This window comes from Podarcis gaigeae (assembly GCF_964106915.1).
Source record: "Podarcis gaigeae genome assembly, chromosome: 15".
Lineage (NCBI taxonomy): Eukaryota > Metazoa > Chordata > Lepidosauria > Squamata > Lacertidae > Podarcis > Podarcis gaigeae.
In genome coordinates this window covers 33,503,978-33,531,411 of record NC_139692.1, presented here as the reverse complement: position 1 = coordinate 33,531,411, position 27,434 = coordinate 33,503,978, and the positions used below count along the sequence as shown (strand labels likewise).

The 27,434-nt window shown below is 44.7% G+C and overlaps 1 protein-coding gene across 15 annotated transcripts in view; it reads right to left on the bottom strand.

Moving 5' to 3' along the window:
• CUX1 (cut like homeobox 1) overlaps positions 1-27,434 on the bottom strand; it is a 259,810-nt gene that overhangs the window by 6,575 nt on the left and 225,801 nt on the right. For 14 of the 15 annotated variants that reach the window (XM_083714296.1, XM_083714301.1, XM_083714300.1 and 11 more), the window contains one exon: positions 11,246-26,970. In XM_083714296.1, coding sequence (XP_083570422.1) covers positions 26,259-26,970 — 712 coding nt within the window. In that variant the 3' untranslated portion in view covers positions 11,246-26,258. Of the gene's footprint in view, positions 1-1,899; positions 2,017-2,687; positions 2,801-3,290; positions 3,358-4,642; positions 4,780-11,245; positions 26,971-27,434 lie in introns of those variants that run through there. The other variant, XM_083714295.1, reaches the window with a different exon arrangement.

Below are 27,434 nucleotides of genomic sequence, written 5' to 3'. Positions count from 1 at the left end.
TGAAGGCATCCTGTGTTTCAGGGATGGGCAACCTGTGCCCCCGCCCTGATGTTGTTGGACTACAAATCACACTGCTCCTGACCACTGGTCCAGGCAGGCTGGGGCCAATGTGAGTTGGGAGTCCAAGAATGTCTGGAGGGCCATTGGCTCCCAGTTCAGAATCTTAAAGAGCCTTCTTAAAGAGCCGTAAGAAGGGAGTACCGGCAGGAGGGGCCTTGCAGTTGCAAATCAACAGGGAACAGCTGGGCAGCAGACAGAGAAGACACACAGCTCATCTGGTGCAGCACATTCCTCCCCACTAGGGTGAATGCACTGTAAAGGTAAAGGTAAAGGTAAAGGTACCCCTGACCATTAGGTCCAGTCGTGGCCGACTCTGGGGTTGCGGTGCTCATCTTGCTTTACTGCCCGAGGGAGCCGGCGTACAGCTTCTGGGTCATGTGGCCAGTATGACTAAGCCGTTTCTGGCGAACCAGAGCAGCGCACGGAAATGCCATTTACCTTCCCGTTGGAGTGGTACCTATTTATCTACTTGCACTTTGACGTGCTTTCGAACTGCTAGGTTGGCAGGAACAGGGACCGAGCAACGGGAGCTCACCCCATCGCGAGGGTTCGAACTGCCGACCTTCTGATCGGCAAGTTCTAGGCTCTGTGGTTTAACCCACAGCGCCACCCGTGTCCCTGTATTTCTGTTTAAATTAAATTATTTGTAATTCCACACCTATTTATATCAATTAGCCTGTGTGATCTTTATGCATATGTTTGCCCTTTCTGTGGTGATGCTCTCCTGTGTGTGTGTGTGTGTGTGTGATATGAGATGAGTTTTGGGCCACCCTCCTTTTGACAGTTGGGATGCTGAGAAGCACACCTGGAGCAGAGCCAATGGCAAGAGACGTCATGCAATAAACAGGGTGGTGCTGGAAAACACTGAAGCAAAGCGCTTTGCTCTGCCCTTCTCTTCTCAAGTTGGCACATGCTCTCTCAGCAAGCGGATTCCCTGAAGCCACTGGGTTACTTGGGAAAGGGAAGAGCTCTCTCTCCTGGATGTGTGGAGGACCAGCGCTGCATGATGAAAGCCGAAGAACTTTGCTCTTGCAAAACGTTAAAAGGTTGTGCAAACGGGTTGGGGCTGGGAAAGTGGCCTCCAAGCCAACTAAATTACTTTAATTTGTGATTATATACTACCCTGTCTCTGAAAAGGTCGTGCATGTGGGAACCCGCTGGCACCATAGCAAAAAAGGGAAAGCTAACCAAAAGAAAATCCCTCCACCTGCCTTCTTCACCTTGGTATCAGCACTGGGTGCAGTGGAAGCTGATCTAGAGAATGAAAAGCACCCACTGTTTCCCGGGGTGTGTGTGTGCAAAATGGCTCCACAGGATTCCATGACCAGATCCTGCCATTCCCTGGTTGGGGGCCAGTTCATTCAACACATTAATGCACTGCCAGCCAAGGTGTGCTGAATCAGTGGCGCAAGGACAGGCCCTGTGTGAACTGCTGCTACGCTGAAGCCGGCTGTCAAAATAATTGTGAAAAACCGCTTTGCAAACCATCCAAGTGAGGCCGCCTCTTCCCTGGAACCTTTCCCAAGGAGATTCACTTAGACATCACCAAAAAAGAAAAAAGGGTGTGTGTGTGTGTGTGTGTAGATTTACAGTAGATTTGCATATGCAAATTTATACATATAACTGAAAAGGATATTTCCCTGCAAATATAAGATTATTTTGTACAGTTGCATTGATCATTTCTATTACTCTCTGCCAAAAAGTTACCAATGTAGGACATTGTAAGAACATATGTTTGAAAGAAGCATTGTCCCTATTACATCTCCAGCGGCTAGATGACTTAAGACAGCCCTTTCATAAACAAACGTAATGCCATTCTTGACAGGGCGGCCCACTGACCCGTCCGGGATAGCTTTGCAGGAACTTAATCTTCTCATACAGCTTGATGTTGTCGGCTCTCAGGTTGTCCAGCTCGCTTTGGAGGGCCTGCATTGTATGCTGCATCATCCGGTTCTCCTGCCAGAACAGAGAAAGAAAAGGGTTAGAATCAGGCCTGTCTGAGCTCCTGATAAAAGGCACAAGCTCTGCACGGAGATGGAAGCTTCCATAGTATAACAACGTGAGCGCTCACTTTTTGCATAGCTCTTCTTCATTTATTTATTAAATTTATGTCCTGCCCCCTCCTTCCTGAAAGGAGCCAAGGGCAGTAAACATAGCCTAATAATAATAATAATAATAATAATAATAATAATAATAATATCATCAACTACCTGCCCTGTTCAGAGGCAGGCCTGTGTTTCTGGAAATACACAAGTCCCACCCTTGGAAAACTCGCTATGAATGCATTTGCTTATATTCAGAAAAGTATTCATATACTGCCCTCTCATGAACTATCAGGGCAGCGCACAGCAATATGAAAACATCAAAAGCAGTGCAGAATGATCATCAGAATGACCGGCAGCATAAGGTTTTCAAGAGACGCAGTCTGATGGATACTTCCCCATAGCAGGGTCCCAAAGAGACTCGTTTGATCAGATCTCCATTTTCATTTCCACTGCCTTGTGCTTGGCCAGGATAGCCTTTTCAAGATGTTGGCCCAGCTGTGATGACCCCTGGCTGCACGGCCCAAGAACCGGCAGGGCCCGTGGGGCCAGCCCAAGCCCCTGCTGCCCTCCAGGGATCCTTACCGCTTCTAACTCGTGGTTGCGTGCTCGGAAGCGCTCCCTCTGGCTGGAGATGATGGAGAGGAGGGAGTCCATCTGGCCCTCTGGAATCGGGGTGCTTGCCGATGGTGGGTAGCCTAGGAAACAGGTCGGATTACAGGAAAAACGTTGAAACCCACAGCACTCCTGTGGGCTTATACCAAGATCATTCACTGCAGTCAGTAAATGGCTATGTACATACCAAGGTCATTCACTGCAGTCAGTAAATGGCTATGTACATCTCTTTGAACTCTCTTGCTTTCTTTTATTCTTTGCTTTTCACCAACAATGATTCCCCCCCGCCCACTCTGCCATTTTTCATCATAACTTAGCTGGCTATTCCCTACCGGCTTTCCCCTCCCCCTGCTTTTTTGGGGGGAGAAACAACCCTTAGAGAACCTATGAGAGTTTCTGACCTCCTACCTCACCTGATTAAAACATAAGAAAGCATCACTGCCTCCTGTTGAGGTCACCAAAAGGACTCTGGTAGTTGGAGACTGAGCCAGGCAGCAAAATGCTTCCTACAGAAGAGCAATCTCACCCACGGCCTGGGCAAACAGAGTCTCCATCTGCTGGCTAATTGCTTACCATAGAAAAGCGCTGTTGCCTCTTTGATGGGCTCAGGGATGTTCTCAAGGTTTTGAATGGCGGCACCCTTTGGGAAGGAAGGAGAAAAGGAGAATATGGATGCAGGAACGACATGGGAGAGTTTGCTCTTCTTTCCGTTCATGACAAGATACTCATAGGAGCCGAGATGCTATTGCTGATATTATAGCGCCTCAGCCGATTGGGATCTCCTGGTGGATTATTTGCACCTCCTGATTTAACAGCAAGAACGAAATTAGCATCCCTGATCTGTAATAACTAAACTGTGGATTGGAACTTGTATACGCAGCTCATCCCGGGGCATGGCTTCATTGGGTGCAGAGGGTAGCTAACTCCACTCTCCTGGCCACCATTTTGCATCTGGCTCCTCCTACTGCCTGCCATTTTGAACTTGGCTCCCACTGGGCCACCTATGGGTTCAAGTAAGACATGTTCTGAAGACGTCCTATGCCTTGCTTTGAACAACCAGGTTTCAGGAAGCATGGGATAATTTTGCATAGAGTGGTTTGTATTTGAAATGGGTAGTTTTGCCATACAATATGCCATCTTTGTGTGTGTGTGTGTGTGTGTGTATTACATCTATTATGCATTCAATTTATGCGTAATGAATTATTATGCAGAATGAAACAACAGGGCAGGTTGGGAACTAGCTGAAAGCCAAACGAGACAAGTCAGCTGGGAACGGCAAGGCTGGGTCGAAAAAGCATTTTAGGAAAACGCACTGTAAACTTTATTATGGGAAATCGCGTTGGCGAGAGACGGGACTCCACAGCGGCAGCTGGCATCTCACTGTTATTATAATGCATATAAAACACTTTTTCTTTACTAATGTAGCTGAGTCCTGAGAAGAATGTTTCACAGGAAGGAAAATAGCAGGGATCCACCTGCCCAGTCCAAATCAAGGCCCAAGGTGCAGAGGGGCTTTAAAGCTTTGCACCCCACTGAGGTCCCTTTCTGGAGTGCCCCCCGCCCCCTGTTCTATGCATAGGAAGTGAAGCTCCCATTTGCACTACTGGAAACTTTTCTTCCAATACAAACAGGAGGTTTACGGAGCTGCTGATAGGATAGGAAACACAGGGGGATGCAAATATTTAAAGCACTTCTCTCTACCCTGGTTCCCAGTCTAGTTCACTCGCTGCAGCGCAGCTATTCGGAGGCACTCTTTCCACTTGTGATTCCCAGCAGCTAGCCATGGGGGCTAGTAGCCATTCACATCAATGGGGAATTCTCCACAGAGGAGAAGACTAATGGTATCAATGGGTCTCATCAGGCTTGGCCCCTGGTGGCTGACTTTCCTGCAAATGGGGGGCAGCAAATGGTTAAAGGGGACTCACCTCTGCGTCGGGGCGGCGCATTGCAGACATGGACTGAATGGTGCTGAGGTCATGCTCCAGTTTTGCAATCAGTTCTTTCTGGTCGGCAACTGTGGAGACAGCTTCGGTGAACTGGATCTGCAAGTCAGCACAGCGACCTGTGGGGTTGGGGGACAAGGCATGGTGCATTAAATAGGGACAAGTAACAATAGAAAAAGAACTGGGATCTCTCACACCTTGCGGTGGCAAGTCCGTGTTGTTATTATTTTTGTAAGGTTATTTCCATAAATACGAAGGAAGACAAGAAACGGGAGGGCAAGATTTAATAGATGCATAATAGATGTTGAGAGCCAGTGCAGTAGTAGCGGTTAGTGTCGGACTAAGATCTGACAGACTAGGTTTCAAATCCACATTTGGCCATGACTTTGAGTGCCTGTCACTGCCTCTCAATCTGACTTACCTCAAAGGGCTGTAGTGGGGATTAAATGAGAGGAGGGAAAACTATATATGCTACCTTGAGCTCCTTGGAGAAAAATTGGGATATAAATGCAATTAACAGCAACAATAACAAAAATAGGGGCAAACTACAGTAAATATAAGTGATAACATGGACTTCTTGGGATCCCAGTGGACAACCACACACTTCAGATGGTCTGGCTTTCAGACATCTTTGAGATGCAGCAAGCAAAACAAAACCTTTTTTAAAATAGAAATTAAGTAGTGTGTTCATGCAGGTCCACAATGAGCTATACTTAAACAGCTAAAGCACCATTCTCGGTGGGATATTGCAAACAATAGAGAGCTAATTTTTCAGGCATGCCTCTCCTTACTGTTAAATTGTTTTGCTCCACATCTTCAGAGGGCAAAGATTCCCCAGATCCATGGAGATAGATAGATCGATACATATATCAATTGATAGATAGATAGATGATAGATATTGCAACGATCCACATTAGAAATAGGATTGCCTAGTACAGAACCAAGCCACTAGAGGTCACAGTTTCATAAGAAATACTGGTATACAACCTTTTTTAAAAAAACAAACAAACCCACAGTGGTTTCAGATTTTCAAGTATGGAATCTTGAGGACCAGAAGACTCTTGGGGGCCTTAACCTCACTCTTTTTCCATGTGGACTCAGCTGCCACAACCCCCCTGCATGCTGCACAGGGTTCTAGGACATGTTCTAGGTGTCTGCGCTCACCACAGGTGGGGCACTAGCAAAGTCTCTTGGCCCTTCCTGTCACAATCTGAGCGCATCTCTTAGATTCTTAGAACATGCCCTTCCTGTGGCTGAGCACTGCCGGGGCAGCCTGGTGACAGTGGGCAATGCTCATCTGCCTGTACCGAGCATGAGAAGTGGCGCCAAGGGTTTGGCAATATTGGGCACCTGCTGAGACCCACATCCCTGCAGGGGGCCCCTTGTTGACCCCAGTCCCTGCTCCTATGCCCTCTTGCTGGAGCTGTTAGGTGCTCCCTTGCCCCCTCTGGGCAGGCGAGGTGTGGCAAGGCAGAGAAGCATCCTTCACTTGCCTTGCGCAATTGATCAGCTTATTTTTTGTGTTGCTGGTTTTCCAAACTCTGCTTAGGATCTCTCTTCTTAAGGAGACAGGCTAAGCCATGCAGGCTCCAGTTTCCCCCGCTCCCCCCCCCCCAAAAAAAGCATCACAGCCTGCTGAGACCAAAGTACAAAGATACAGTGCAGCTCCCAAGGGAAAATAAAGTATTATACAAAGATTTCCTTTACAAATAATAGATTTTTTAAAATAAAAAAGTACTCTCCATCTATGACTTCCATCATACTTGAGAATAAAGGTTCCATATAGTCTTAAACGAGCCAGATATTTGCATATACTGATGGCACCAAGTGGCTGTGCGCCTCAATCCTTGTGTATCTCTTTCCCCTGGCTTTTGACACCCGAGAAGTTTCCAAGCATGAGATTGCCTTATCCCACTCGACCGCTTTGATTCAACATCGAGCAGGCACTTTCGCGGCACTCTTTTCGGTGTTTACTAAAAACATTTTTGTTTAGACAAAAGCTTACCCAGACATGTAGAATGCCGATGTGTGTTTTAATCTGTTTTTAGTTCATTGCTGATTTTAATTTTTTTAAAAAAATAGTTGCTTTCATAGTTTTTAATCTGTAATTTTATTGTTTCATTCTTTTTATAAACTGCTTTGAGGGTTGTTTTTTTTTTAAAAAACGATCAAGTGGTGTATAAATATTATGAATAGAATAATTAAATAAAACATATGGTTTTATGACCCACTTGAGTCTTGTGACTGATATAATTATTTTTAAAACTCAGTTATAAATTGCCATAACCTGCTCTAGGACCTCCTGGTGAAGGGGAGATAACAACAACAACCAACAATAGATCATATAGCCTTCCTTTGGCACCAGCTCTGTCCACCTTTTGTTGAGATTTTTGACTGGACTGAGTGGAAATGCCTTCACCCTCTGCAACAGTTGTCATCCTATTTGCAAGTGGTGAAATGGGGGTGGGGTGGTATTTTTGTGAATTTACCAGCAGCAGTGCTCATGGCAGCTGCCATTCCTTCCCACAGAAGCCCCTCAGACTACCCCCCCCCAAAAAAGAGACCCTAATAGCTTTAGAGAAAATTTGGCTCAGCTATGATTTTTGACCCCAAGTTAAATAGTTTTGTTTTGGGATATCAGGGACCGATTCCGCTTGTTGCAGAGCCACGGACTGGCTGGAGGCAGAGGAATGGTGGGAGGCACAGCTGGGGAACTGGGAAGAAGGCTCAGAGCTGGGGGGCTGGTGGTGGGACGATGATGAGCGGCCAGAGGGAGAAGACTGGAAGGAGGAGGTGTCTGAAGCTGAAGGAAGAAGAGGGTTTAGTGAGCAGGAAGCGTCTGGGGCAGAGACTCAGGGGTAGAAGCGGAGGCCAAGAGGCAGAGGGGAGGCCGGCTGCTGAAGAAGCCAGGGGGTCTCCCCCTCCTGCTGCCACCAGCTTCCCTCCCCTGCTGGCCTCCCTGAACTTAGAAGAGGGGGATGATGAGGGCAAAGCAAAGAGAGACAAGACAATGGAGTCTTAGGCTGCTGGAGAAGGACCTGAGGGAGCAGGACCCTTAGAGTGGCAGGAAGGCAGGGACCTTCTGTCCTCGCAACTGCCTCATTGGGGCAAGACCTACTGGGAAGAGTTGCTGGGATCACTAGGCCTGCGCTGTTTGGGTTTCTTTGAATAATGTGTTATCTTCAGACAGAGGGCCTTCTCGGTAGTGGCGCCTGCCCTGTGGAACGCCCTCGCTTCAGATGTGAAGGAAATAAGCAGCTATCTTATCTTTAAAAGACATCTGAAGGCAGCCCTGTTTAGGGACGTTTTTAATATTTAAGGCTGTATTGTTTTTAACACTCGATTGGAAGCTGCCCAGAGTGGCTGGGGAAACTCAGCCAGATGGGCGGGGTATAAATAATAAATTATTATTATTATTATTCACTGACGTTGGGTGTTTTATTGCTGACCTGTCCCAGACTCCAGCTCCTGACACACAGCCTGCCCAGTTGTGTTCCCCTTTCCCGCCTCCTGCCACTGACTGTGTGTGTGCTTCAACTGTTTATTGTGTGTGCATCTGTATGTATTTTAAATGCTGGTCATGCTAGTTGCTGATGTGAGGATAGGCACTTCTGTGCATGCTTATTCAGTAGCCCCACCTGTTACTTATTCAGTGGGTCTTAAGTCCTGAATAGGGCTGCACCCTCAATTCCTCTCCCACCACCCTCCAAAGGGTCGGACATAATATATCCATTTCTAATCCCACTCCAACTGTCTTCTGAGCAGGTCTAGCCCTCCTTTTTTCTGTCTGCCCCTAGAATAATAGAATTTAGGAACATAGGAAGCTGCTTTACGGAGTCAGACCATTAAATCTCAACCTGCCCCCCCCCCCCCCGAGTTATCCCAAGGGGTTCATAACTCTCCTCCAACCGGCACTTGAAGGGATTTCATCTGCTGCCCTCCTCTGCCTTAGTGCTGAGGTGCTGGCAAGCGCTGGAAACAGGGGAGTGTGGCTCAGTGGTTGGGCCTGGCCTTCCCTGCTTCCCTGCCTTGGAGCCTTAGCAGAGCCTGGAGGGAACAGAGTCACTTTTTGGTGTGTCCTTTGCATGGGGTGTTTTTTTTATGTGGCACAATACATAGGGATTATTGGTAGGAGGCGGAATAGACAGCATGGTGGCTTGAAGGCCCTTCTTTTGATTTAAGGCCCATGGCCCATCTGGCCTAACATCCTGATCTCTCAGTGGCCAACCTCCTATTTAAAATTCCCCTCATAACTAACTACATAACCTTTAGAAGACACCTGAAGGCACCCCGTATGGGGAAGTTTTTTTTTTTTAAAAAAAGTTTAATGTTTTATTGTTTTAATGTATTTTGGAAGCCGCCCAGAGTGGCTGGGGCAAGTCAGATGGGTGGGGTATTTATTATTATTATTATTATTATTATTATTATTATTATTATTAAACCTGTGGGAAACCAGCAAGCAGGATTGAAGCACAAGAGTCCTCTCCCCTCCTGTGGTTTCTGGCAATTCACAAGCACAGCTGCCTCCAACTTCAGAGGATGAGCACAGCCATAAGAAGCCCTCTCCTTCAGGAATTTGTCAAATTCTCTTTTAAAGCAATCCAAATTGGAGGCCATCGCTGCCTCCTGAGGGAATGAGGTCCACGGTTTAACTATGCACTTTCTTTTACCCATCTGGAATCTTCTGATGGATTTTAGCCGGCTCTATGCCAAGGACTGTTGGCAGTCTTTCTTTTTATTTTATTGCCTTTTTATCATCTCACTTTTTTCTCAATGGAGTTCAAGCTGGTGTACCTGGTTCTCCCTCTTCACAATAAACTTGTGGGCATGGCTTAGTGGGGAACTACTCCAAACTGGTTGTGTTCAGGTTCCTTAGTTTTGGCATTATTGGAAATTACTTCTGGTTCTTTATTGGGACAAATTGTGTGGATGGGGTTGCCTTATTCTTTGGTTATTCTTTTTCCCCTGGTTTAGGTTGTTTTTGTGGGGCTTGGGATGGGGAAGAGCTTTGGGGGCTGTTTGTTGCTCAGAGTAGAATCAGCTGCTTATGCTCACTGCTTATGCTCACTAGCTTATAAAAAAGAAAATTTAAAAAATATATAAATAAAATAGAATCAAATTAATTGATAAACAAATGGCTTTACTTAAATTTCTGCAAGTAAACTCCACTCCAAGTATACAATTGATAGTAATGATTCTATGTGTAGGAATATATTAGTGGCAATTAAAACTTGGATTTCAATTCTCTTGGGAATGATTTCAATGGCATGCACTTTGGAATAAAACAAAAATTAGCTGGGTTGTTGATCGTTGGTTATACTGGGGGGGGGTAAAGGAATGAATTTATAAATAAATATATTTTTTTAATCTTTCATACCTTTTTGGATTGATTAATTGGGTTTTCAGTGGGTATACTGAGGAAATAAATGAATTTATATTTATGAATGAATGAATAAATGTATACTTAATACCTTTTGGAATTAATCACTTGGGTGGTTGAATGGTGGTGGGCACTCCGGGGAGATGAATTTTTGCTGCCGCCTTTGATTTTTGGCACATTTGCAAATTTATTTGCAGAGGGCAAGGGGAGGGCGAAATGGGCTGTGGTACAATATGAGGAAGAGTGGATATGGAAGATAGGGACAATAGCAAATATACTCCAGTGGAGATAAGAGTTTGTTCAAATGGAAGAAGATGCTGGGATTTGGGAGCCAGTTTTCTCACACACATTGCTCTTCCACCAAGTTGTAAACATCTCTTTTGTTAAGTGCAAGAGGCTTTCTCCCAGCGGAGGGACACCTACGGATCCAACCTGCTATCTTTGTGTGTGTGTGTGTGTGTGTGTGTGTGTGCGCACCAGGTAGGGGTAACCTTTGGTCCCCCAGGTGTTGCCGAACTACAACTTCCATCAACCCAGACCACACTTGCTGGTGCTGATGGGAGTTGTTGTTGTTAATAATAATAATAATAATAATAATAATAATAATAATAATAAATAATTCAATTTGTATACCATCCTATACCTGCAGGTCTCAGGCCGGTTACAACACAAAACCGCAATATAAAAACACGAAATTCATGACAGAAATGTAAATAACCCAATAATCCCCCCAATACATTTTAGAAGGGCACTGCATGTCAATCAGCCAAACATCTGGTTAAAAAGGACGCTTTCGCCTGGCGCCTAAAGGTGTATAATGAAGGTGTCCTGTGAACCTCCCTGGGGAGAGCATTCCACAAATGGGGAGCCACTGCAGAGAAGGCCCTGTTCTTGTGTTGCCACCCTCCATACCTCTGGCGGAGGAGGCACACAAAAGAGCTCTGGTTCTGCAATGCTGGGAGAATGAAGTGTTTCCCCACCTACAGAAAAACACAGATTCCACCCCCCCTTTCTATTTAAAAATGAGCAAATGTGAATGATGGATAGATAGATCTTGCGGCGAAAAGGATGCCGTCTTCTCACAATAAACACACAATCGTCACGTCCAACGTATTTAACTCCCAGACGAGCGAAAACGGAACCCCCGTCAAAATGTTTGCTGCTTTTGAGTCCAGTCTGCCTGAAGAAAGACAACCTACACGTCGTTATGTTTGTATAAAAGATATTTACTTCAATTATCACACCTAGGGTGCTAGTGAATTATAATAATACATCATGTGAGTTTCGTACAGTGATATTGCTTCTCCATATCATATAGGGACTGTTGTACAGTGCTGAGAACAGAACATTGTATGGCGGGCCCAAGACAGGAAGGAAATGCCGCCCCCCCCAACGGAGGGAGGCCCCCCCACTCCGCCACAGCCGGCCATATAAAACTTTTTTTTTCTTTAATAAACTTCTGAACAAGAAATAAAATGTTACAAAAGATGAAATCACAGCAACACAACGTGGGGCTTCTCAAAGCTACTTGTACAAAAAAAAAAGACACTTTTTTTGGTCAATTGGGTCTTTGTGAGGATATTTCATTAAAATCTGTGATTGTGAATATAAGAAATGAGCGTCTAAAAACATCTAAGACTTAGTGCGTTACAGGAAAATAATAATAATAATATAATATTTATATATATATATATAAAATACTGCTAAAAATGTCGGACACCACAAGTACACGGGGGTAAAATGGAGCTTATCATCAATTTTTTTTTAAAAAAGAAAATATTCTCAGGAAAAAAAATACACCTTTTTTTTTGTTTCGAGTTCATTTTGTGCTGTGTTAGTAGTCAGGGCAAGTCCAAAGGTTAGCCCGATAAAATGGCAAGTAGTTATTGCACAAATGCAAAAAAATAAAAACAAAAACAAAAAATAAAATCTTCAGAGCGCATGACCCGCTGGGAAGGTCTCCTGTGCAAGTCCCCAGGTTTCAATGGGACGTGCACACAAGCCTCTTGAGGCGGATCGTGGCCTTGACTTAAAATTATATATATATATATATATGTGAAAAGGGACTTCGAGGAAGCAAACAAACAAACAAAAATTAGGTTGCCATTTACTTTGGATTTAAAACGTCCAAATTCGCACACATGACATTCTCAGAGTGTTGTCCACAGAGCAGAACACACAGTGCCTTTTGGGCAGGGAGGGGTGGGGTGGGGGGAGAGCGGCAGAAAGCGGCTTTCGACATTGGAAATGCATAGACTATTTGGAGAAGAAAGAATAACAATTTAAGGGGGGGGGGAGAAACACCTTTACCAAAAGCTCATTATTTTAAAAGTAGACCTTCCTTACCCCACCCATCACCAGTCCAAACTAGCGCAAGAAAATTAAAAATAAAAAAGGAAGGGGGAAGTGGTTGGGTTTGGCTGGGGGCACGATCCACCGGGACCTCCTCCTTGCTCTCCAGAAGTTTACCAGACATGTTCCCACACGACTCCTGTTCATTTTGATCCTCATGCCCAAAGACCCTTCAAGGGGTCTGCTTGCTCCCAGAGAGGAGATGCACCAATTTGCTTCGGAGACTGAGGAAGGGCAGGGGTGGCATTCAGGGCTAGTCCTACTCAAAGTAGACCCACCGAAGTGAATGGATGTGAGTAACTTTATCGTTTGGCAAGCTCAAAGGGTCTACTCGGAACAGGACCTAGTTGAAAACAACCCTGGGGCTCCCTGGAATCACCTCACGGGTTTGCTAAATGAGTGGCAAGCCTTCTTCTGCACAGTAACGGGGCTTTTTAAAAACAAAAAAGGCAACTTTCCCCTATTCATTTTCTTTGTTTCTGCATAAGCTGCTACCTCTCGTATTACCTCCTCAAAGAACAGTTGCATGCCATACCACTCAACTGTGTTCATCATTACAAATGGGCAGAGAAAGAATCCATACCTGTCAACTTTTCCCTTTTCTTGCAAGGAATCCTATTCGGAATAAGGGAATTTCCCTTAAAAAACGGGAAACGTTGACAGCTATGAAAGAAACCCCCTCAGACCTGGACCAATTAGGCAGGGTGGTGCAACACCACAAAATGTACAATTATTTACTGTCTCCTTGTATTTTGACCACCATCAAGTGAGGGAGGTGGGGGAGTGAGAGAAGAGGAGAGGCAACATTTGGATTTTTGCCTCAGGCTCTAAAACATATTGGGCCTTTCCTGCCTCTGTGGGTGGGCTCTCCTCATCCCCACTCCCTTACCTGAACAGCCCAGAGAATCATTTCTAGACAAACCCAAAAGCAGGGTGAGATGCAAGGTTGACAGCTGCATGGCTCACGCCATCCTTAACCCTCGCCTGAAAGTTTTCAAACGGAGCACGTGTATCGTCATATTCTACGCCAAGCTGCTTTTTAGTCTACTTCTGGAGAGTTACTATGGCACATGGGGCCTGGTGCAGAGGCAATGGAAGGAGCAGAAGTTTCTTTTAAACACTCCCCCCTCCAAAAAAACAAAACCACACCCCTAGGGTGAGACGTCACTCACAGCATCACCAAAGTCAACACGCTCCGCGCTGCCAGATGTTAGCATGCGATGGGTATTCTCACATAGCAGAAACAGACCTTGCCATTTTAAATTTGGAAAAGACGCACTCAGGTGAAAGAGGAACCTTGCTGAGGAAAGCAGTCTCTCGGCTGAAAATACTTTGCTAGAAATGGCAATGAACTTTGGGAACAGCAAAAAAATGCCTCTTCACGGACCCATTCCACAGACTCAAGGAGGCTCAGAGCGCTTTGTGCATTTGCTTCTTTCCTTGCCCTCCCTACCCAAAGCTGTGTCCTTCTAAACTCTCAAAGCGGAAGATCTTTAAATTAAAAACGATTTTATACACATTTACAAAGTATCCAGAATATACAAAGGAATGATATGAGTCTTGGCTGACCACCTGAGGTGCAAGTCAAACCGCGCAGCCACTCGCTTGGGGCAAGGTTGCACGCACGAGTCATGGAACTGTGTACACTTGGGACAGATATGTGAGTATGGCCGTTGCAGTTTTATGCAGGAAGCTCTGGAAAGCACTTTGGGAAATAATAATAATAATAATAATAATAATAATAATAATAATCTCATTACATGTAGGAAAGGCTCAATGTTTGTGCGAGTTTTCGGGATGAAACAAAAGATAAGATATGCTCGTGGTGCAGTTGATTAACAGAACCACTTCACAGATAAGTGCTGCTGCTGATGACTAAAGAGGCAGAGAAGCAGATGTTTTCCATTTGTTTTTAACAAGTCCCAGTTAAACTGGAATGAACTTATTGTTAAGTCCCTTTTCCCAAGAGACAAAGAATGAGATGCTTCAGTGCCTTTAAAGGTTGCATAAGACAGGTTGGGTATCGAAGTGGGATGTTTGAGCCACTAAGTGCCTAGCAGATAACTTGCATGATTGTGTCTATCAGGTAGAATAATAGGATTTCAGAGTTGGAAGGGACCCTGAGGGCCATCTGGTCCAACCCCCTGCAAAGTCGTAACTTTGTCTGTCCTGTCATAGCTAGGCTGTGCAAAAGGGCCGCCGCAGAAGTACAATTTGGCAGGGAATGTCCGCAACACATGTCTGCTCCCCAAATGGAGGCAGAGTTATGTAAAATTGAAATTTGGTAATTACCACTTCAACAGATTGTAGTTACTGGTCTTCAAATCCATTGATGACCAGCTTGGAGGAGTGTTTTGCAGAAAACGCAAGAGGACAGATGATTATGATGCTTTACCAAAGGAGAACAAAATCGTGGCATGCAAGCAACCACGTGACTAACCTTTCCTGTGTATCATTGTGCCAAGGAACAAGGCAAATCTATCCACACCTGTAAATGCCTAATAATAATAATTTAAAAAACGGAGTGCAAAAAATTCTCCCTTGTTGCTTGGTAGGACAATGTCTTATCAAGTGGTTACATTGCAAACTGTGGGACATAACTAGTGCTGGTGCCTGGCTATTTCGCACTGTAGGCAAGGTTATTTTGTGCCATAGGCAACGTAAACTATTTGCATTGCCCTCCCAAAATTAACTTGCAATTTTCAAAAGCAGGTGTCTTGTAGAAATGACATTCTTGAAAGATTATCAGAAAGTTTAAGATATCACATAAACTAATCTGTATAAAACTGTGCTCCTCAAAGGTCAGTACTGTGTCCCTCTGAGTAGTTGGCCTAATGAGAGTACCAGCCTTTTTGTAACCACTTGGTAAACGGTCACATGCTCAGTGTTCCTAATACGGTGCCACAATTCCACCTGAAATTTCACCAATTATGGATGCCACAATTCCATCAAAGAGGCCACTGCCAGACACTTCAAAGACAGAGGAACTCATATTTGCTAACTTAACACATTCCATACAGGTTAGCTCCCTGCAAACAAAGTATTTCTTATTGCACAAAGATTTAATGCATGCTATTAAGTGCTTTTGAAAAATTAGTGCCCCAACAACCCAGATTTCTGCATTTTTCTTAATGATCCTGAGTAGATAGGTATTCTCTGATATGTCCTGAAATCCAAATCTGTATTATCTAGACTGAGAATGTGTAAGGGTTATGCTTGTTAAATTGTTAAAAACTGGGGGTGGGGTGGGGGAATATAATAAAAAAGAAAAGGAAAGGATATCCAAATCACTGGTTAATTTCAGATTAGAAGAAGCTCACAAATGCAAGTTTGTGAAAGATGTAAATGACAGCAGAATTTAGGACTTTGGACAAAGGAAGCAAATTGCAAAGCAAAACACAAACTTTCATCTAAATCTCCTAAATAAAACTCAATATATCTGATAATTATAAAACAGTGTGTGTGAATAACCATTGCCCTTCTCTAGTAAACTTGGTTACTTAAATATAGCAAACAACTTTAAAAATGGGAAACACACAACCCTAATTTATTTTTTGAGGGGGCACGCTCTTATTTTTCTCCATCATAATAGACCACGAAACGAAATGCATTATGATGATTTGCTTTATTAAAGCCATGAATTTTAAAGCTTATTTCAGCCCTACTGGAATCAAGGAGACACCTTGAACAGCTTCTCGTATGCAGGCTCAGTATTTTGTAAGACCATGCTTGCCTCCACCTTCCAAATCTCTGGAGAGCAGAAACTCACAGGAGATTCCCTCTTTGTTCAGCAAGATGTCCAGCATAGACTCCTCATGTGCACAATTCCAACAGAAGCTGTCTCCCTCACCGAAGAGACCAGGGGAGCTGGTTCAAGCATGACTTCTGTGTGCGCCCCAGTGCGCAATGAATCCCTTGCAGGCATGAGTACTTGGTGTGTGCAACTGTGAGGAATAACTGGATCAGGGTGATGGGGTGTTAAAATGATGGGGGAAAGACTGCTATCCTGCACACAGGTGATGCATGCACAGTTGCAAGCAGCATGGTGACATGCTAAGGCAGGGAGGGAAAGGTCAGCTTCAACAACCGAGGCCTTAAAATATGCAACCTTTTCCCCTTTGTGGTTACAAACCCTGCATGGCTGCTGGTTATTGCAGAAGGAATCAGAACCCTAAGCGTTCCACTGTCCGTTGGTGACATTTTAAAGCTTGGCCTCCTGTCCGTGCTCTGACATTATCCAGTCGGATGCTGCCAATGCCAGAGGTACAGACGTCCTACATACATAGTAACTTCTGCAGAATATACTTCGAAAACCAAACCCCATAATGCTTATTCCGCATGTGTGACTACAAAGACAACGGGTAAGCAGGCAAATGCATCTGAATCTTCACTGCATCATTGCTAATGCAGCAAAATTTAACTGCAAGCTTTAACGATCATGTTATTGAACAGTACAATCCTATGCAAGTCTACTCATAAGTAAACCATGCTGACTTCAACAGGGCTTTCTACCAGGTAAATGCAGCTTAAGGCAGATTTCATTGGAAGCAAGGCTCACTAGACATGTTTGGCTGAAGAACAGTAGCAACTTTCTGAAGGTAAGAGCTGTTTAATAGTGGAAGCCTCCCTCTTGAAGGTGTTGGATTCCTTGGAGGTTTTTAAGCAGAGGTTGGGTGGCCACCTGTCATGGATGCTTTAGTTGAGATTCCTGCATACAGGGGGTTGGACAAAATGACCCTCGGGACCCCTTTTAACTCTATGATTCTATGATTTCTGAGTAAGCATGCACAGCACTAAAAGGCTTTTGCTACTGATATTAGTGGCAGCTTTCATTTAATTGTGTTATCTCCAAAAAGCACCTGTAACATGCAAATTGATGTAACTGATTAAAAAGGCAGGTGGTTAATCTAGCATATGGGTATGGGACCAGTGGCCATGCAGATGTTCTTGGACTCCAACTGATATCCGCCCCAGGTAGCATGGGCAGTGGTGATGGGAGTTGAGAGTCCAGCAATATCTCGCAGGTTCCCCACCTCTGATAGCCCTAGAAATTGCAGAATGACTGCAAAGGACAAGGTACCTTAAAAGATGGCGGCACAAGTGGCTGGCAGGCTGCAGGCAACTTCACATGCTCATATAAGAAAATGCATGCCACCACACTGCAAATTAAAGGTGCCCCCAGGCACTTGTGTTCATTTCAGCAGTTTCATAACAGAGTGGAAAATGAAGATGGGCAGTCCTGAAGATTGGGCTGGCCGTTACCAAAGATATATGCCCTGTTCTTCACAATTATATCCTGATTTTGCTATGCACAGGTTGTGCGAAAGCCTCTCTTGCTTGATAAAAAGCACTGCATGTTTTCAAGCCGTTGAAGATTCTTATTCAGGCTTCAGCGCTGTGTGCCCAAGAAGTGGAACAATTTGTGCATGCCCAGGTCTAACTGCTGGCCTTTCAAGGCTGTTCAAAGACCTACATTTTGGGTAAGTTCATACATGCCATGTTCAACCCAGCCATGTTCATCTGGAGTTGTTTGAGGAAGTAGGTTGTATAATGAATCTGTTTTTTAAAAGGTAAGTAAATAGATGAACCCTGCAAGAATGACACGAGTTAGGCAACTCATTCTGCACTCAGAAATGATCCATGCAACTAAATACATTATGTTTTCACCAGAGTAAAAAGGATAGCAAACTGATTAATGGGTTTAAGTAAATGAATATTTTTGAATTTAACCAATTAATTTCCAATTAAAACAGGATGTCTTGAGTATTTCGGTAATGACTGTTGACTAAAGTTAAGACACACTATTGCTTCAAAAACTATTTGAAGCATATGTGCTCCCGCTGCTGGCTTCCATGCATGCTTATCAAGGGCCTTTGTGGAAATCTTAATACATAAATGAGAGATGCCCTTGAGCACATGGAGCCCACATATATGGGACTCCCAATATCCTGTTCCTTGCAGTTGTGAAGATTGCGAACTGCATGATACTCTGAGTATTTGTAGCAGGTCCAGGAGTACAGGCTTCCCTTCCATGACTAAAAAAAATGATTTTTGGAGTGGGGGGGGGGTGTCTAGTTTTTAAACGGATTAAACTAATTAATTTCTTCCATTATGAAATTTATTACTTCAACAATTTCAGCCCTAGGTGCTAGCCACTTTTAAGTGTGCTTGTGCAATACTTTTCTAAGATGCAAAGGTCCACAATTAATCTCTACAGTGGGCTGCAATGTCAGTTGTGGGGCTCACAGAGAGCTGTGGGATTCTTCTTCAGTGGAGTGCTAGACTATGCATTCAGATCGCAAGTCACGAAAAGTAGTGACTCATTGGATCAGACTGACAGACTGCATTTCTGCTCAGAAGCCAGCACTCCTGGGTCCAGTGGGACTTACTCCCAGGTAAGTATTCCACCACAGCCTTTGGGCATATAGGATTATATAGACCTGGGAGTGGAGTTTACTTAAGTTGCAGCCTCCACCTTCTCATTAGAGAAAGGAAAGCTAACATGCAATGATGAGAAGATCTTCGCATGTCCCCCCTTCCGAGGCTGACATTTGCGCAGAGGGATTGCTTAACGTGCCATGGAAAGCAATAACACCTCAGAAAACGGAAGCAAACATGTAAGGTGGCAACTAAAATATTGAGCATTCTGCATAGGATGGAAAGAATTTTGGATTCACTACAAATGGTGGCAAACGGCTACTAGATCAATGCACCAGCAAGTTAATTGCATTAAAACGTCCCAGCAATGTACAACTGAGTTATAAAGAACCTAATTTCTTTAAAAGTCCTAACAACTGGGTGTGGGGCTTAAAAACACCACCCCACTACTTTATTTCAACGGATTGTTTCCACGCGATATAATTAAGTGCTTACTGGTGCCTGAAACATAAGGCACCAGCAATCTGCTAGTCCTGTGGAGGAAATAGAGGTAGCTTTGTCCACTGGTGTTAGGCTGCTCCTCCTCCTCTCATAACTAACCTTAGAGATAGAAGACCTCCTGGATGTACCCCACAGGAAGTTCTAGTCCACAGGAGACCCTACTAGGAGAGCTGTTCTCCTGGTACAGGCCTGGCCAGTGTTCCGAACGTAGCTGGCCTGGGGCGCATTTAGCACTATCCAGAACACAAGGGGTTGGATGCACAGAACTATGAGCAGAAGGAGGGAGAGTAGCTAGGGCTGGTCCACAAATCTGGTCTGACTATTTAAGCAAGTGCTGTGATAGTGTCCACAGCAGTTCCCGAGCCCCTTGCTTGTGTGCAAAGCTGGTTCCGCACTGCTTTGCCTTTCTTGCTCCAGGAATCATTCTTTTAGCTGGGAGCACCTACAGGGCATGACACCCATCCGATTCAACTCAGTATGGGTGGCAGTGGCACCTAGCACCCTCCCACCCTAAGGAGCCTCACTCACTGTCTTCAAGGTTATATAACCATGAATAGGATGAGGAGGCCAAATGATAGGTCCTAATAATAAGAATAAAAGCATGCATTGCTGATGTTGATAATTTCTTGCATTTGCTCAGAAAGTATCTGAACTCAAAGTGATTCTGCTCCAGGCAGAGCCTCACACAATCCAATACATTTCTTGGAAAGCAAGGGAGTAGAGTACAGAAATATTTTAGTTCTCAGCAGCGGTGTGGCACCAGCTAACCAGTTTCAACAGGTTTCCAAGGGCATCTAAGTGGTCATGGAGGTGTCTTAAGGGATATCATCAAGGAGGTGTGAACACCATTCCACCAGCCATCACTCCCTAGTGCTCAGAAAGGTTCTCAACTGCAGCCCAAGACTCTGAAACAAAACAACTTCCATGGGTGCTTTCCTAAGGAGTTCCCCAACTCTGAACTGCCAAAATTTGACAGTACTAGGGGCTTTTGAAATAGAGCATGAGAGACAGAACTGCTGAGTGTCCTCTGACTGCTGCAATGCTAGTGGAGAATACATTTAAAAAAGAAGCAGCTAAGTATTGTGCTAATAATTTTTTCTTTTTCTTTATCTGATTTGATTAACACTGCAGCTAAGAGTGAGATTTCTTTGCTGTTAGAAAGGAGTGGGGGAATCCTTTTAAATCGCAAGGGCATCTACTGCATATTTTTTGAAGCATATTATTCTCTCAACAGCCACACACACAAAAGATAGGAGTGCAACTCTAAGGACTCCCTACCTTTAGATCGAAGGAGCTCCAACATAAGAAAGGGGAGTGGCTTTTAACGAAAATGTATAGTCCTCTGGGAGGTTTACTTACTTCTTTCATAGAGACTGATTCTCTATGAAATTGAATATCAATATACGTGTCAAGACTTTGAGATTAGACCACTGAAGAAGCCCGGAAAACTACCTTGGGAGTGTGCTACCTGCCTACCTGCAGGTTAGCTTGATCTTTCAGGTCTGCAGGTTAGTGCTCCTCCTCTGAGATAAATTTACTTGCAAGTCAGTGCCAGCATGCTTTGGAAACGTGGGTCAATACGACAGTTGACAAATAGTGTGAAGGGCTCTGGGTGCGGAATCCGTCCCCCTTTGGTGCTGTGATTAAAGCTACAGTCCAATGCACACTTCCTTGGGAGCAAGTCCAGGCCCGGCTCAATACATTGTGTGGTGTGGGAAGGTGCACCTCCCAACCTTTCCAAGCACGGAGGTTTTGCCCAGTCAGCTGCATCTTTCTTCAACACTGGCAATGGGGCGGCACCCTCTCATAGAATCATAGAGTTGGAAGGAGACAGCTTTGGAGACACAGGTCAGGTTGCATGGTAGACAAAACTTGCTGCTGCTGCTCTCCATCTCCCAGCTTCCGCTGCCCAAGGTAGTTGCTACACTCTGTCTAATGGTAGGGCCGGCTCTGGGCCAAGTCACACTGATGTCAGTGGCACTTACTTTTGATAAAGCATTCATAGGATCAACTCATTTCCACAAACTCAGAACCTAAAGCTGCTCTGCCCTCTCTCACCGGGACTGCTAAGTGCTCCACCACATGCATGTTATTAAAAGTTGTCTAGGCACACAGGGGAGTCGCTTGTGGGAATGAACAGAGAATTTGGAAGCCAATGCTTTTTGCAGAAGTAGAGCTGTGAAGAATTTCATGAGGCCAGTTATAGACAGCTCTATTTCTCCAAAAAGCATTTGCAAAGAGGGCTTCATTTGGCCTTTCCCCCCCTACAGGGGTGAGAAAAAAATACATTTTTTCAGAAAAACAGCACCTGAAAAAGCCTTCCTTTTAGGTGAATTTCACCCACTTGGAAAGAAAGGGCCATGAAGGCAGTGGTGGGTGTTCATTCTCCCTGCTGGACGCCTTCTAGGACTGTATAATGCCTTGTTGGCAAACGGGAATTATTCTCAGCAGTGCGAGTGTGGCTTACTAAGTAGCGTGAGCTGCTGTCTTCACCTTCGGGGCATTACACAATAATCCATGCAATGCCAGACGAATCGTGTCAACGATTCTGGATGGGCTCTGGGCATGGCCTTAGTTCATGTGGGACATTAGCCAAGGCTGCAGACTTGCATGAATAGTGCTGCCTTTTCAAGGAAACTTGCCTGCTATAATTGGTATTCTCAACGTAGATTCCCCCAAGGGCAGGGTTTTCTGTAGCACAGGTTGGAAATGTGCTTCCTCACTGAGCTAGGGCCCTTCTGTTAAAATTCTCTAGAATATTTTCCCATGGCTTTTTTGGGGGGATGGCAGGGAACTACTGCATGGCAGTAGGCTTCAGCCATAAAAAAACATTGCCAGGAGTTTGCTGTAAAAGAAAGTATTGGGGAAAGCACCTATACATGAGGTGCTGTACAATACAGAACTACACTTGCTGAAATGTGACCTCTTAATGTAGTTTTTCACCACCGTGACTAACAACTACTGGTTTGTAATCCTTTGCATTGCAATGAACTTGCCAGTCAGGAGTGGGGCCGTTATGCTAGATTTCCCAAGACTGAAAACCGGATTGCAAATGGCACACCTCGCCAGGACCCAAATCCAACCAAGCCTAGTTGAGAACTAATTGGAAAAGCCAGCCAAAACCTTCTTGCCAATGACACAAGAATCAGATTTTGGATGGAGAAGGCCTTGCACAGATGATTCTGTGAGTCCATGCCAGCCTTTCCCTTCAAAGCCAAAACAGAAATGATGGAAGGAACCAAAATGACAATACAGTGCCAAATATATACTGAAATTTCAAGTGCTTTCCTGCTTCAAATTCGCAGCTGCTGGCAGAGCGGCAACATCTTCTTTGATTTGGCCTAAGAGTGCTTCAGTTCTGTGAATAAGGGTCCCTGCAATGAACCACCTGCCCTAAAGCAAGCTTTGCTTCTAGATTTTACATGAGACAGATCTGCTTGGGCCTAGGGAGGAAAAAAGGAAAGAGAAGGTTACACAATATTTACGATATGCTCCACAGGCACCAGGGTGGGGAGGGGAGGAGAAGCACAGCACATGAAAGACAACCAGAATTCTGTTATTTCAAGGCACTTCAATATTGCTTATCAGGATGGGTGGCAGAACTCTGACTGCCCGGCTAGGGCATGCTCTAAACCACACAAGTAACAACATTATGGGATGCAGGTTTCCATGGGGAGACATCAAATCATGGGGCCCTGACGGCGGCAAGCATCCTCATATCTATCTGGGAGGGGAGGAAACATCAGAACGGGAGATCTATTGCTGTAAGAGAAGATACAAACATCTGAAGGCAAGAACGGATTCCTTCGTTGACTCAAGACACTTGGCCCTGATAAAAGTGAAGATGGGTAAGCTGACAGGAAGATTTGAAAAAGAGAGGCAGATCCTGTTTGGAGAAGCAAGTGGAGAATTCTCACGGCAGATGCTGAGCAACCCCTTAGTCACGAGTCCCACTCTGATGTTCACGCAAAATTCCATGCATATGTTAAGAGCCGCTGTACCACGGCCTTCATGTATGTGCCAAGAGCAGAAGGTTTATCTGCTAGGAAAGGGTGATTATGCCTACGTCAAGAATCACCAGCGCTTATTTACTTCTCCAGATTTTCTTCTGGAACAGCTGGGCTTTCTCTGCTGCCCAGATTCTCGTATCAGCCACAATTTTTGCAAATACGTCTCCTCAGATCATCATGGAACAAACCAAGAGCTGTCGGTGGACCTCAAGCTCCAACATTCGGACCCTCAAAACAGTTATGAAATTATAAAATTAACAGCAAGAAGTGGTAAAAGCAAGCCTGCCTTGCAGCCTCCTAGAGCCTCCGTCCTGGGCCATGAAAAGGCATTTTTTTCTTTTAAAGCTACCAAACATTTAAATTTGTGAAGATCTGAACTAAGTGCTGCTGTCAATCCTTGTAAAGAGACTGCAAAATACACAATTGCCTTTAAAAAACAACAACACATGCAAGGAAGGTGGTTTCACATCTTGTAGCCCCTCCCCCATATCAATTACTAATGAACTTCAAGCATGTTGAGGTGTAATGTTGGGAACACATTTTTAAAACTCAGAATACCTTTCCCCCTTCCCCCCTCCCCATATCACAAAGAAAAAATATTAATTAGAACTTAAGAAGCAATGAATGCACCATTAAAGTGTCATCAAAAGATGTTGACCTAAGACAAAGTTTTCCATGATACACAATACGGACCCCAAAAAATGAAAGAAAAGAAAAGAAAAAGTCTGTCAATAATATACAGTATGACAACTACATCTTGTAAATTATACCCAATACTGCCGGCAGTCTATCCCTCTAAAGAATATTTGCCCCCTTTCATCCCTAACAATCAGATAATAAAATACAGCACCTATAAATAAGCAAAAATAATATATATATACCGAAATCGTTCTATCGTTAGTTTTAAAGATATGGCAATAAAGGAGTCTAAATCAGCAAACTTGTAGAAGCCGTAACTGATAAAACAGCTTATTGAAAAAAGGTGGCAGTAATGCACTCTATGCGTGCAAGAAGTACGTAAGAAAATACAGACGTATAAAATTGCACACACACTCACGCACACACTCGGCTTTCCACACGGCTCTATGCTCACGCATATACACATAGACAACAGGAGGCGTCAGAGACAATTTGGAAATTTGATTTTGTACTTTGATCAGCCTTGCAGCTTTTGCAAAACAAAGTGGAAGAGCTGACAATTGCGATGGGCGCCATGCTTCTGCGCATGCTTTGGTTAGGTGTTCCGTGGTTTACGTTGCGATTACCGAATGCCACGGGCTCCTCCTGCAAGCCTTTCCTCTTTTTGTTAATGAGGACACCCCCCGCCATAAAAGGATGGTGATAATAATAATAATGATAATCCCACAACTGAAACTTAAGAGAGAAATCAGTGCTTGCTGTGGGACCACAGCCAGTGATTAACCAATTAGTTAAGGGTGCTGAAAGGTCCTTTTCTATCTTAGTGGGATGTGAAAACAAGAAAGTGCCCAGTGACTGATCTCACTGCCTGCCATTAAGACAGCTCATTGTCAGTCAGGAGTGGGGAACCCATCGCCCTTCAGATGTTGCTGGACTCCGACTCCCATCAGCCCCAGCTGGCATGGTCAATGGACAAGGTTGGTGGGAGTTGTAGTCAAACATCAACTCAGGGGCCACAGGCTCCCCACTCATGTTCTAAGTGCTTCTCACTGCAAGATGCACCTCCACTCTTCCCAAAGTGGTATCAGCCAAACGCTTCCATCCTTCTAGTCAACACCACCACCCTGCCATGTCCTACGTATAACGTAGGCTCATTATGACACCCACCTGTCTGCAACCAAGTGAGCTAATTTCTTTCAAAAGCTGGTGGTTCTTTTCCCATAGGGCACAAATGACTAATGTAGGCATGTGTGACTAGGCAGGCTGAGGACTTGTAACTGATTTGCAAGGCTGGCATGACGCAATTCAAGCTGATCCGATCAAGTCCCCATTCCAAGCTGTCTCCCACACCTCCTAGAAATGAGGTCTGATCTGCGTGCTCTGTGGTTAGAGGTTAAAAAGCAGATTATAAAATACCTAGATTTCAGATTTTTTTTTTCAGATTTCTTCCTTTTTCTGTCCTGATTTGGCCTAAAATGGAGTGTATTAAACAAATCCCAGCCCATAAAGAGACCAGAATTGGTTAAAGCTATGAAACGATGTGCACTACAAGTCAATTTTCTATTCCACTTTACAAGAAAAACACTGAAGTCAGCTACCACAAATTAAGATATTTTCCTGATGTGACTTTTCTCTTTTGTTTAAAAAATACGAGGAGTAAATGTGTATTTTTTTTTAAATCCCAAGTTTTAAACAATATTCTTTTCTTGAAAATATTTAGGAATTCAAACTAGTGTGTTTAGAGTCGGGTTGACTGTGCAATCTCTTAGTGGCAACTGAACAGCTACAAAAAACCTTTTTTTTCTTTTTCTCAAAAAATCTCCCCTTCCATCTTTTTTCGGTTTTCCTGCTTAAAGAAGATAATAGTGTATTATTATCGCTCTGTTTAGCCATTAGATGGCGGATAAAAAGCCCCCCTTTTAAATATGTGGGTTTAATTTTTTCTTCTTCTTGTTTGTATATAATTTTTTTTTTTTTTAGTTTTAAAGCCCACACCAAAGAGGAGGGCAGAAGGCAAAAGCTGTATGAGTTTTTTTTTCTTCCCCAGAAACTGTGGAAAATCACTTTAGGGCAATTAATAGAAACACTTCGGGGTACAAAAAGCTCGACTACACATTTTCAGTTTTCGTCCTTGAAAACACAAACATAAAACTGGGCTGAAACGCTCCTTTCGTTCTCTATATGCACCTTGGCCTATGGCATTTTTGCCCCGTGGCCTGCAGGGCTGTAAGTGCGGGACACAATTAAAACCAGAAGAGGTCCAAGTGTTTTTTTGTGTGTGTGTTTTTGTTTTTTGTGTTTTACTTCCCCAGCTCCTCAGAGTTGGGTGAGCTTAATCTCAAAACTCCCACTCCACGGGCTCCTCTCGACTTGCGGCCTTCTCTAGGCGGTGGATTATGCTGTTCAAATTCGCTGCCTTCTTTTTCCTCAAGGTGTTGTCCCGCGTGTTCTTCGAGCAAACCGCCTCGGAGAAGCCGAACAGGGTCTGGAGGGAGTTGGTGGCTGGCGTGGAGCTGGTACTTGGCACAATGGGAATTTTCTCCACACGTTCCCCTGCGGCCTTGCAGGAGCTCTCCCCTGCAAGGAGCGAGGTGGAGGCAGCTGAGGTAGAGGCATCCTCTTCTGGAGCAGAGTTTGGCGTCGTCTCCAGAGTTTCTCCTGAATGTAGGGAGCCCGGCGGAGAACTCGGACGCGGCGCTCGGAGCCTCCCCTCGTCGTCAGTGTCGTCCAGGCTCTCCGCCCCCAAGTGGAATGTCTCCGTTTTCTCCGAAGATCCGGCGTCTCGCAGTGCCTCTTCCCCTGCATCGAAAGCTGACGCTGCTCGCCCTCCCTGAGACTTTGTGGTTGTGTTGCTGCTGTACTCGTCGGCTTCCAGGCGGCTTCCCGGCTTCCCGTCTGGCGGGCCCTCCGCGTCCACCCCATCACAACTGTCTCCTTCGGAGCTGTGAACTGCCCGGCTGCTTCTGGCCGAAGGAGAGTCGCTGGACCCTGCCTGGCTCTGGCCTCCCGCTTGGATCTCTTCGATAAAGAGCTCTCGGCGAATACGAGACCTGGGCGGGGAGAGAGAAAGTGTAGGTGAGAGGTGAAGATGGTGTCAAGAGGGTCACTGATACATCAGTAATGTAAGTTCAGGTGATAGTAGTAGTAGTAGTAATACTACTACTACTACTACTACTACTACTACTACTACTACTTTATTATTTATACCCTGCCCATCTAGCTGGGTTTCCCCAGCCACTCTGGGCAGCTCCCAACAGAATATTAAAAACACGATAAAACATCAAACATTAAAAACTTCCCTAAACAGGGCTGCCTTCAGATGTCTTCTAAAAGTCAGGTAGTTGTTTATTTCCTTGACATCTGATGGGAGGGCGTTCCACAGGGCGGGCTCCACTACCGAGAAGGCCCTCTGCCTGGTTTCCTGTAACCTCACTTCTCGCAGAGAGGGAACCGCCAGAAGACCCTCGGAGCTGGACCTCAGTGTCCAGGCAGAACAACTGGAGACGCTCCTTCA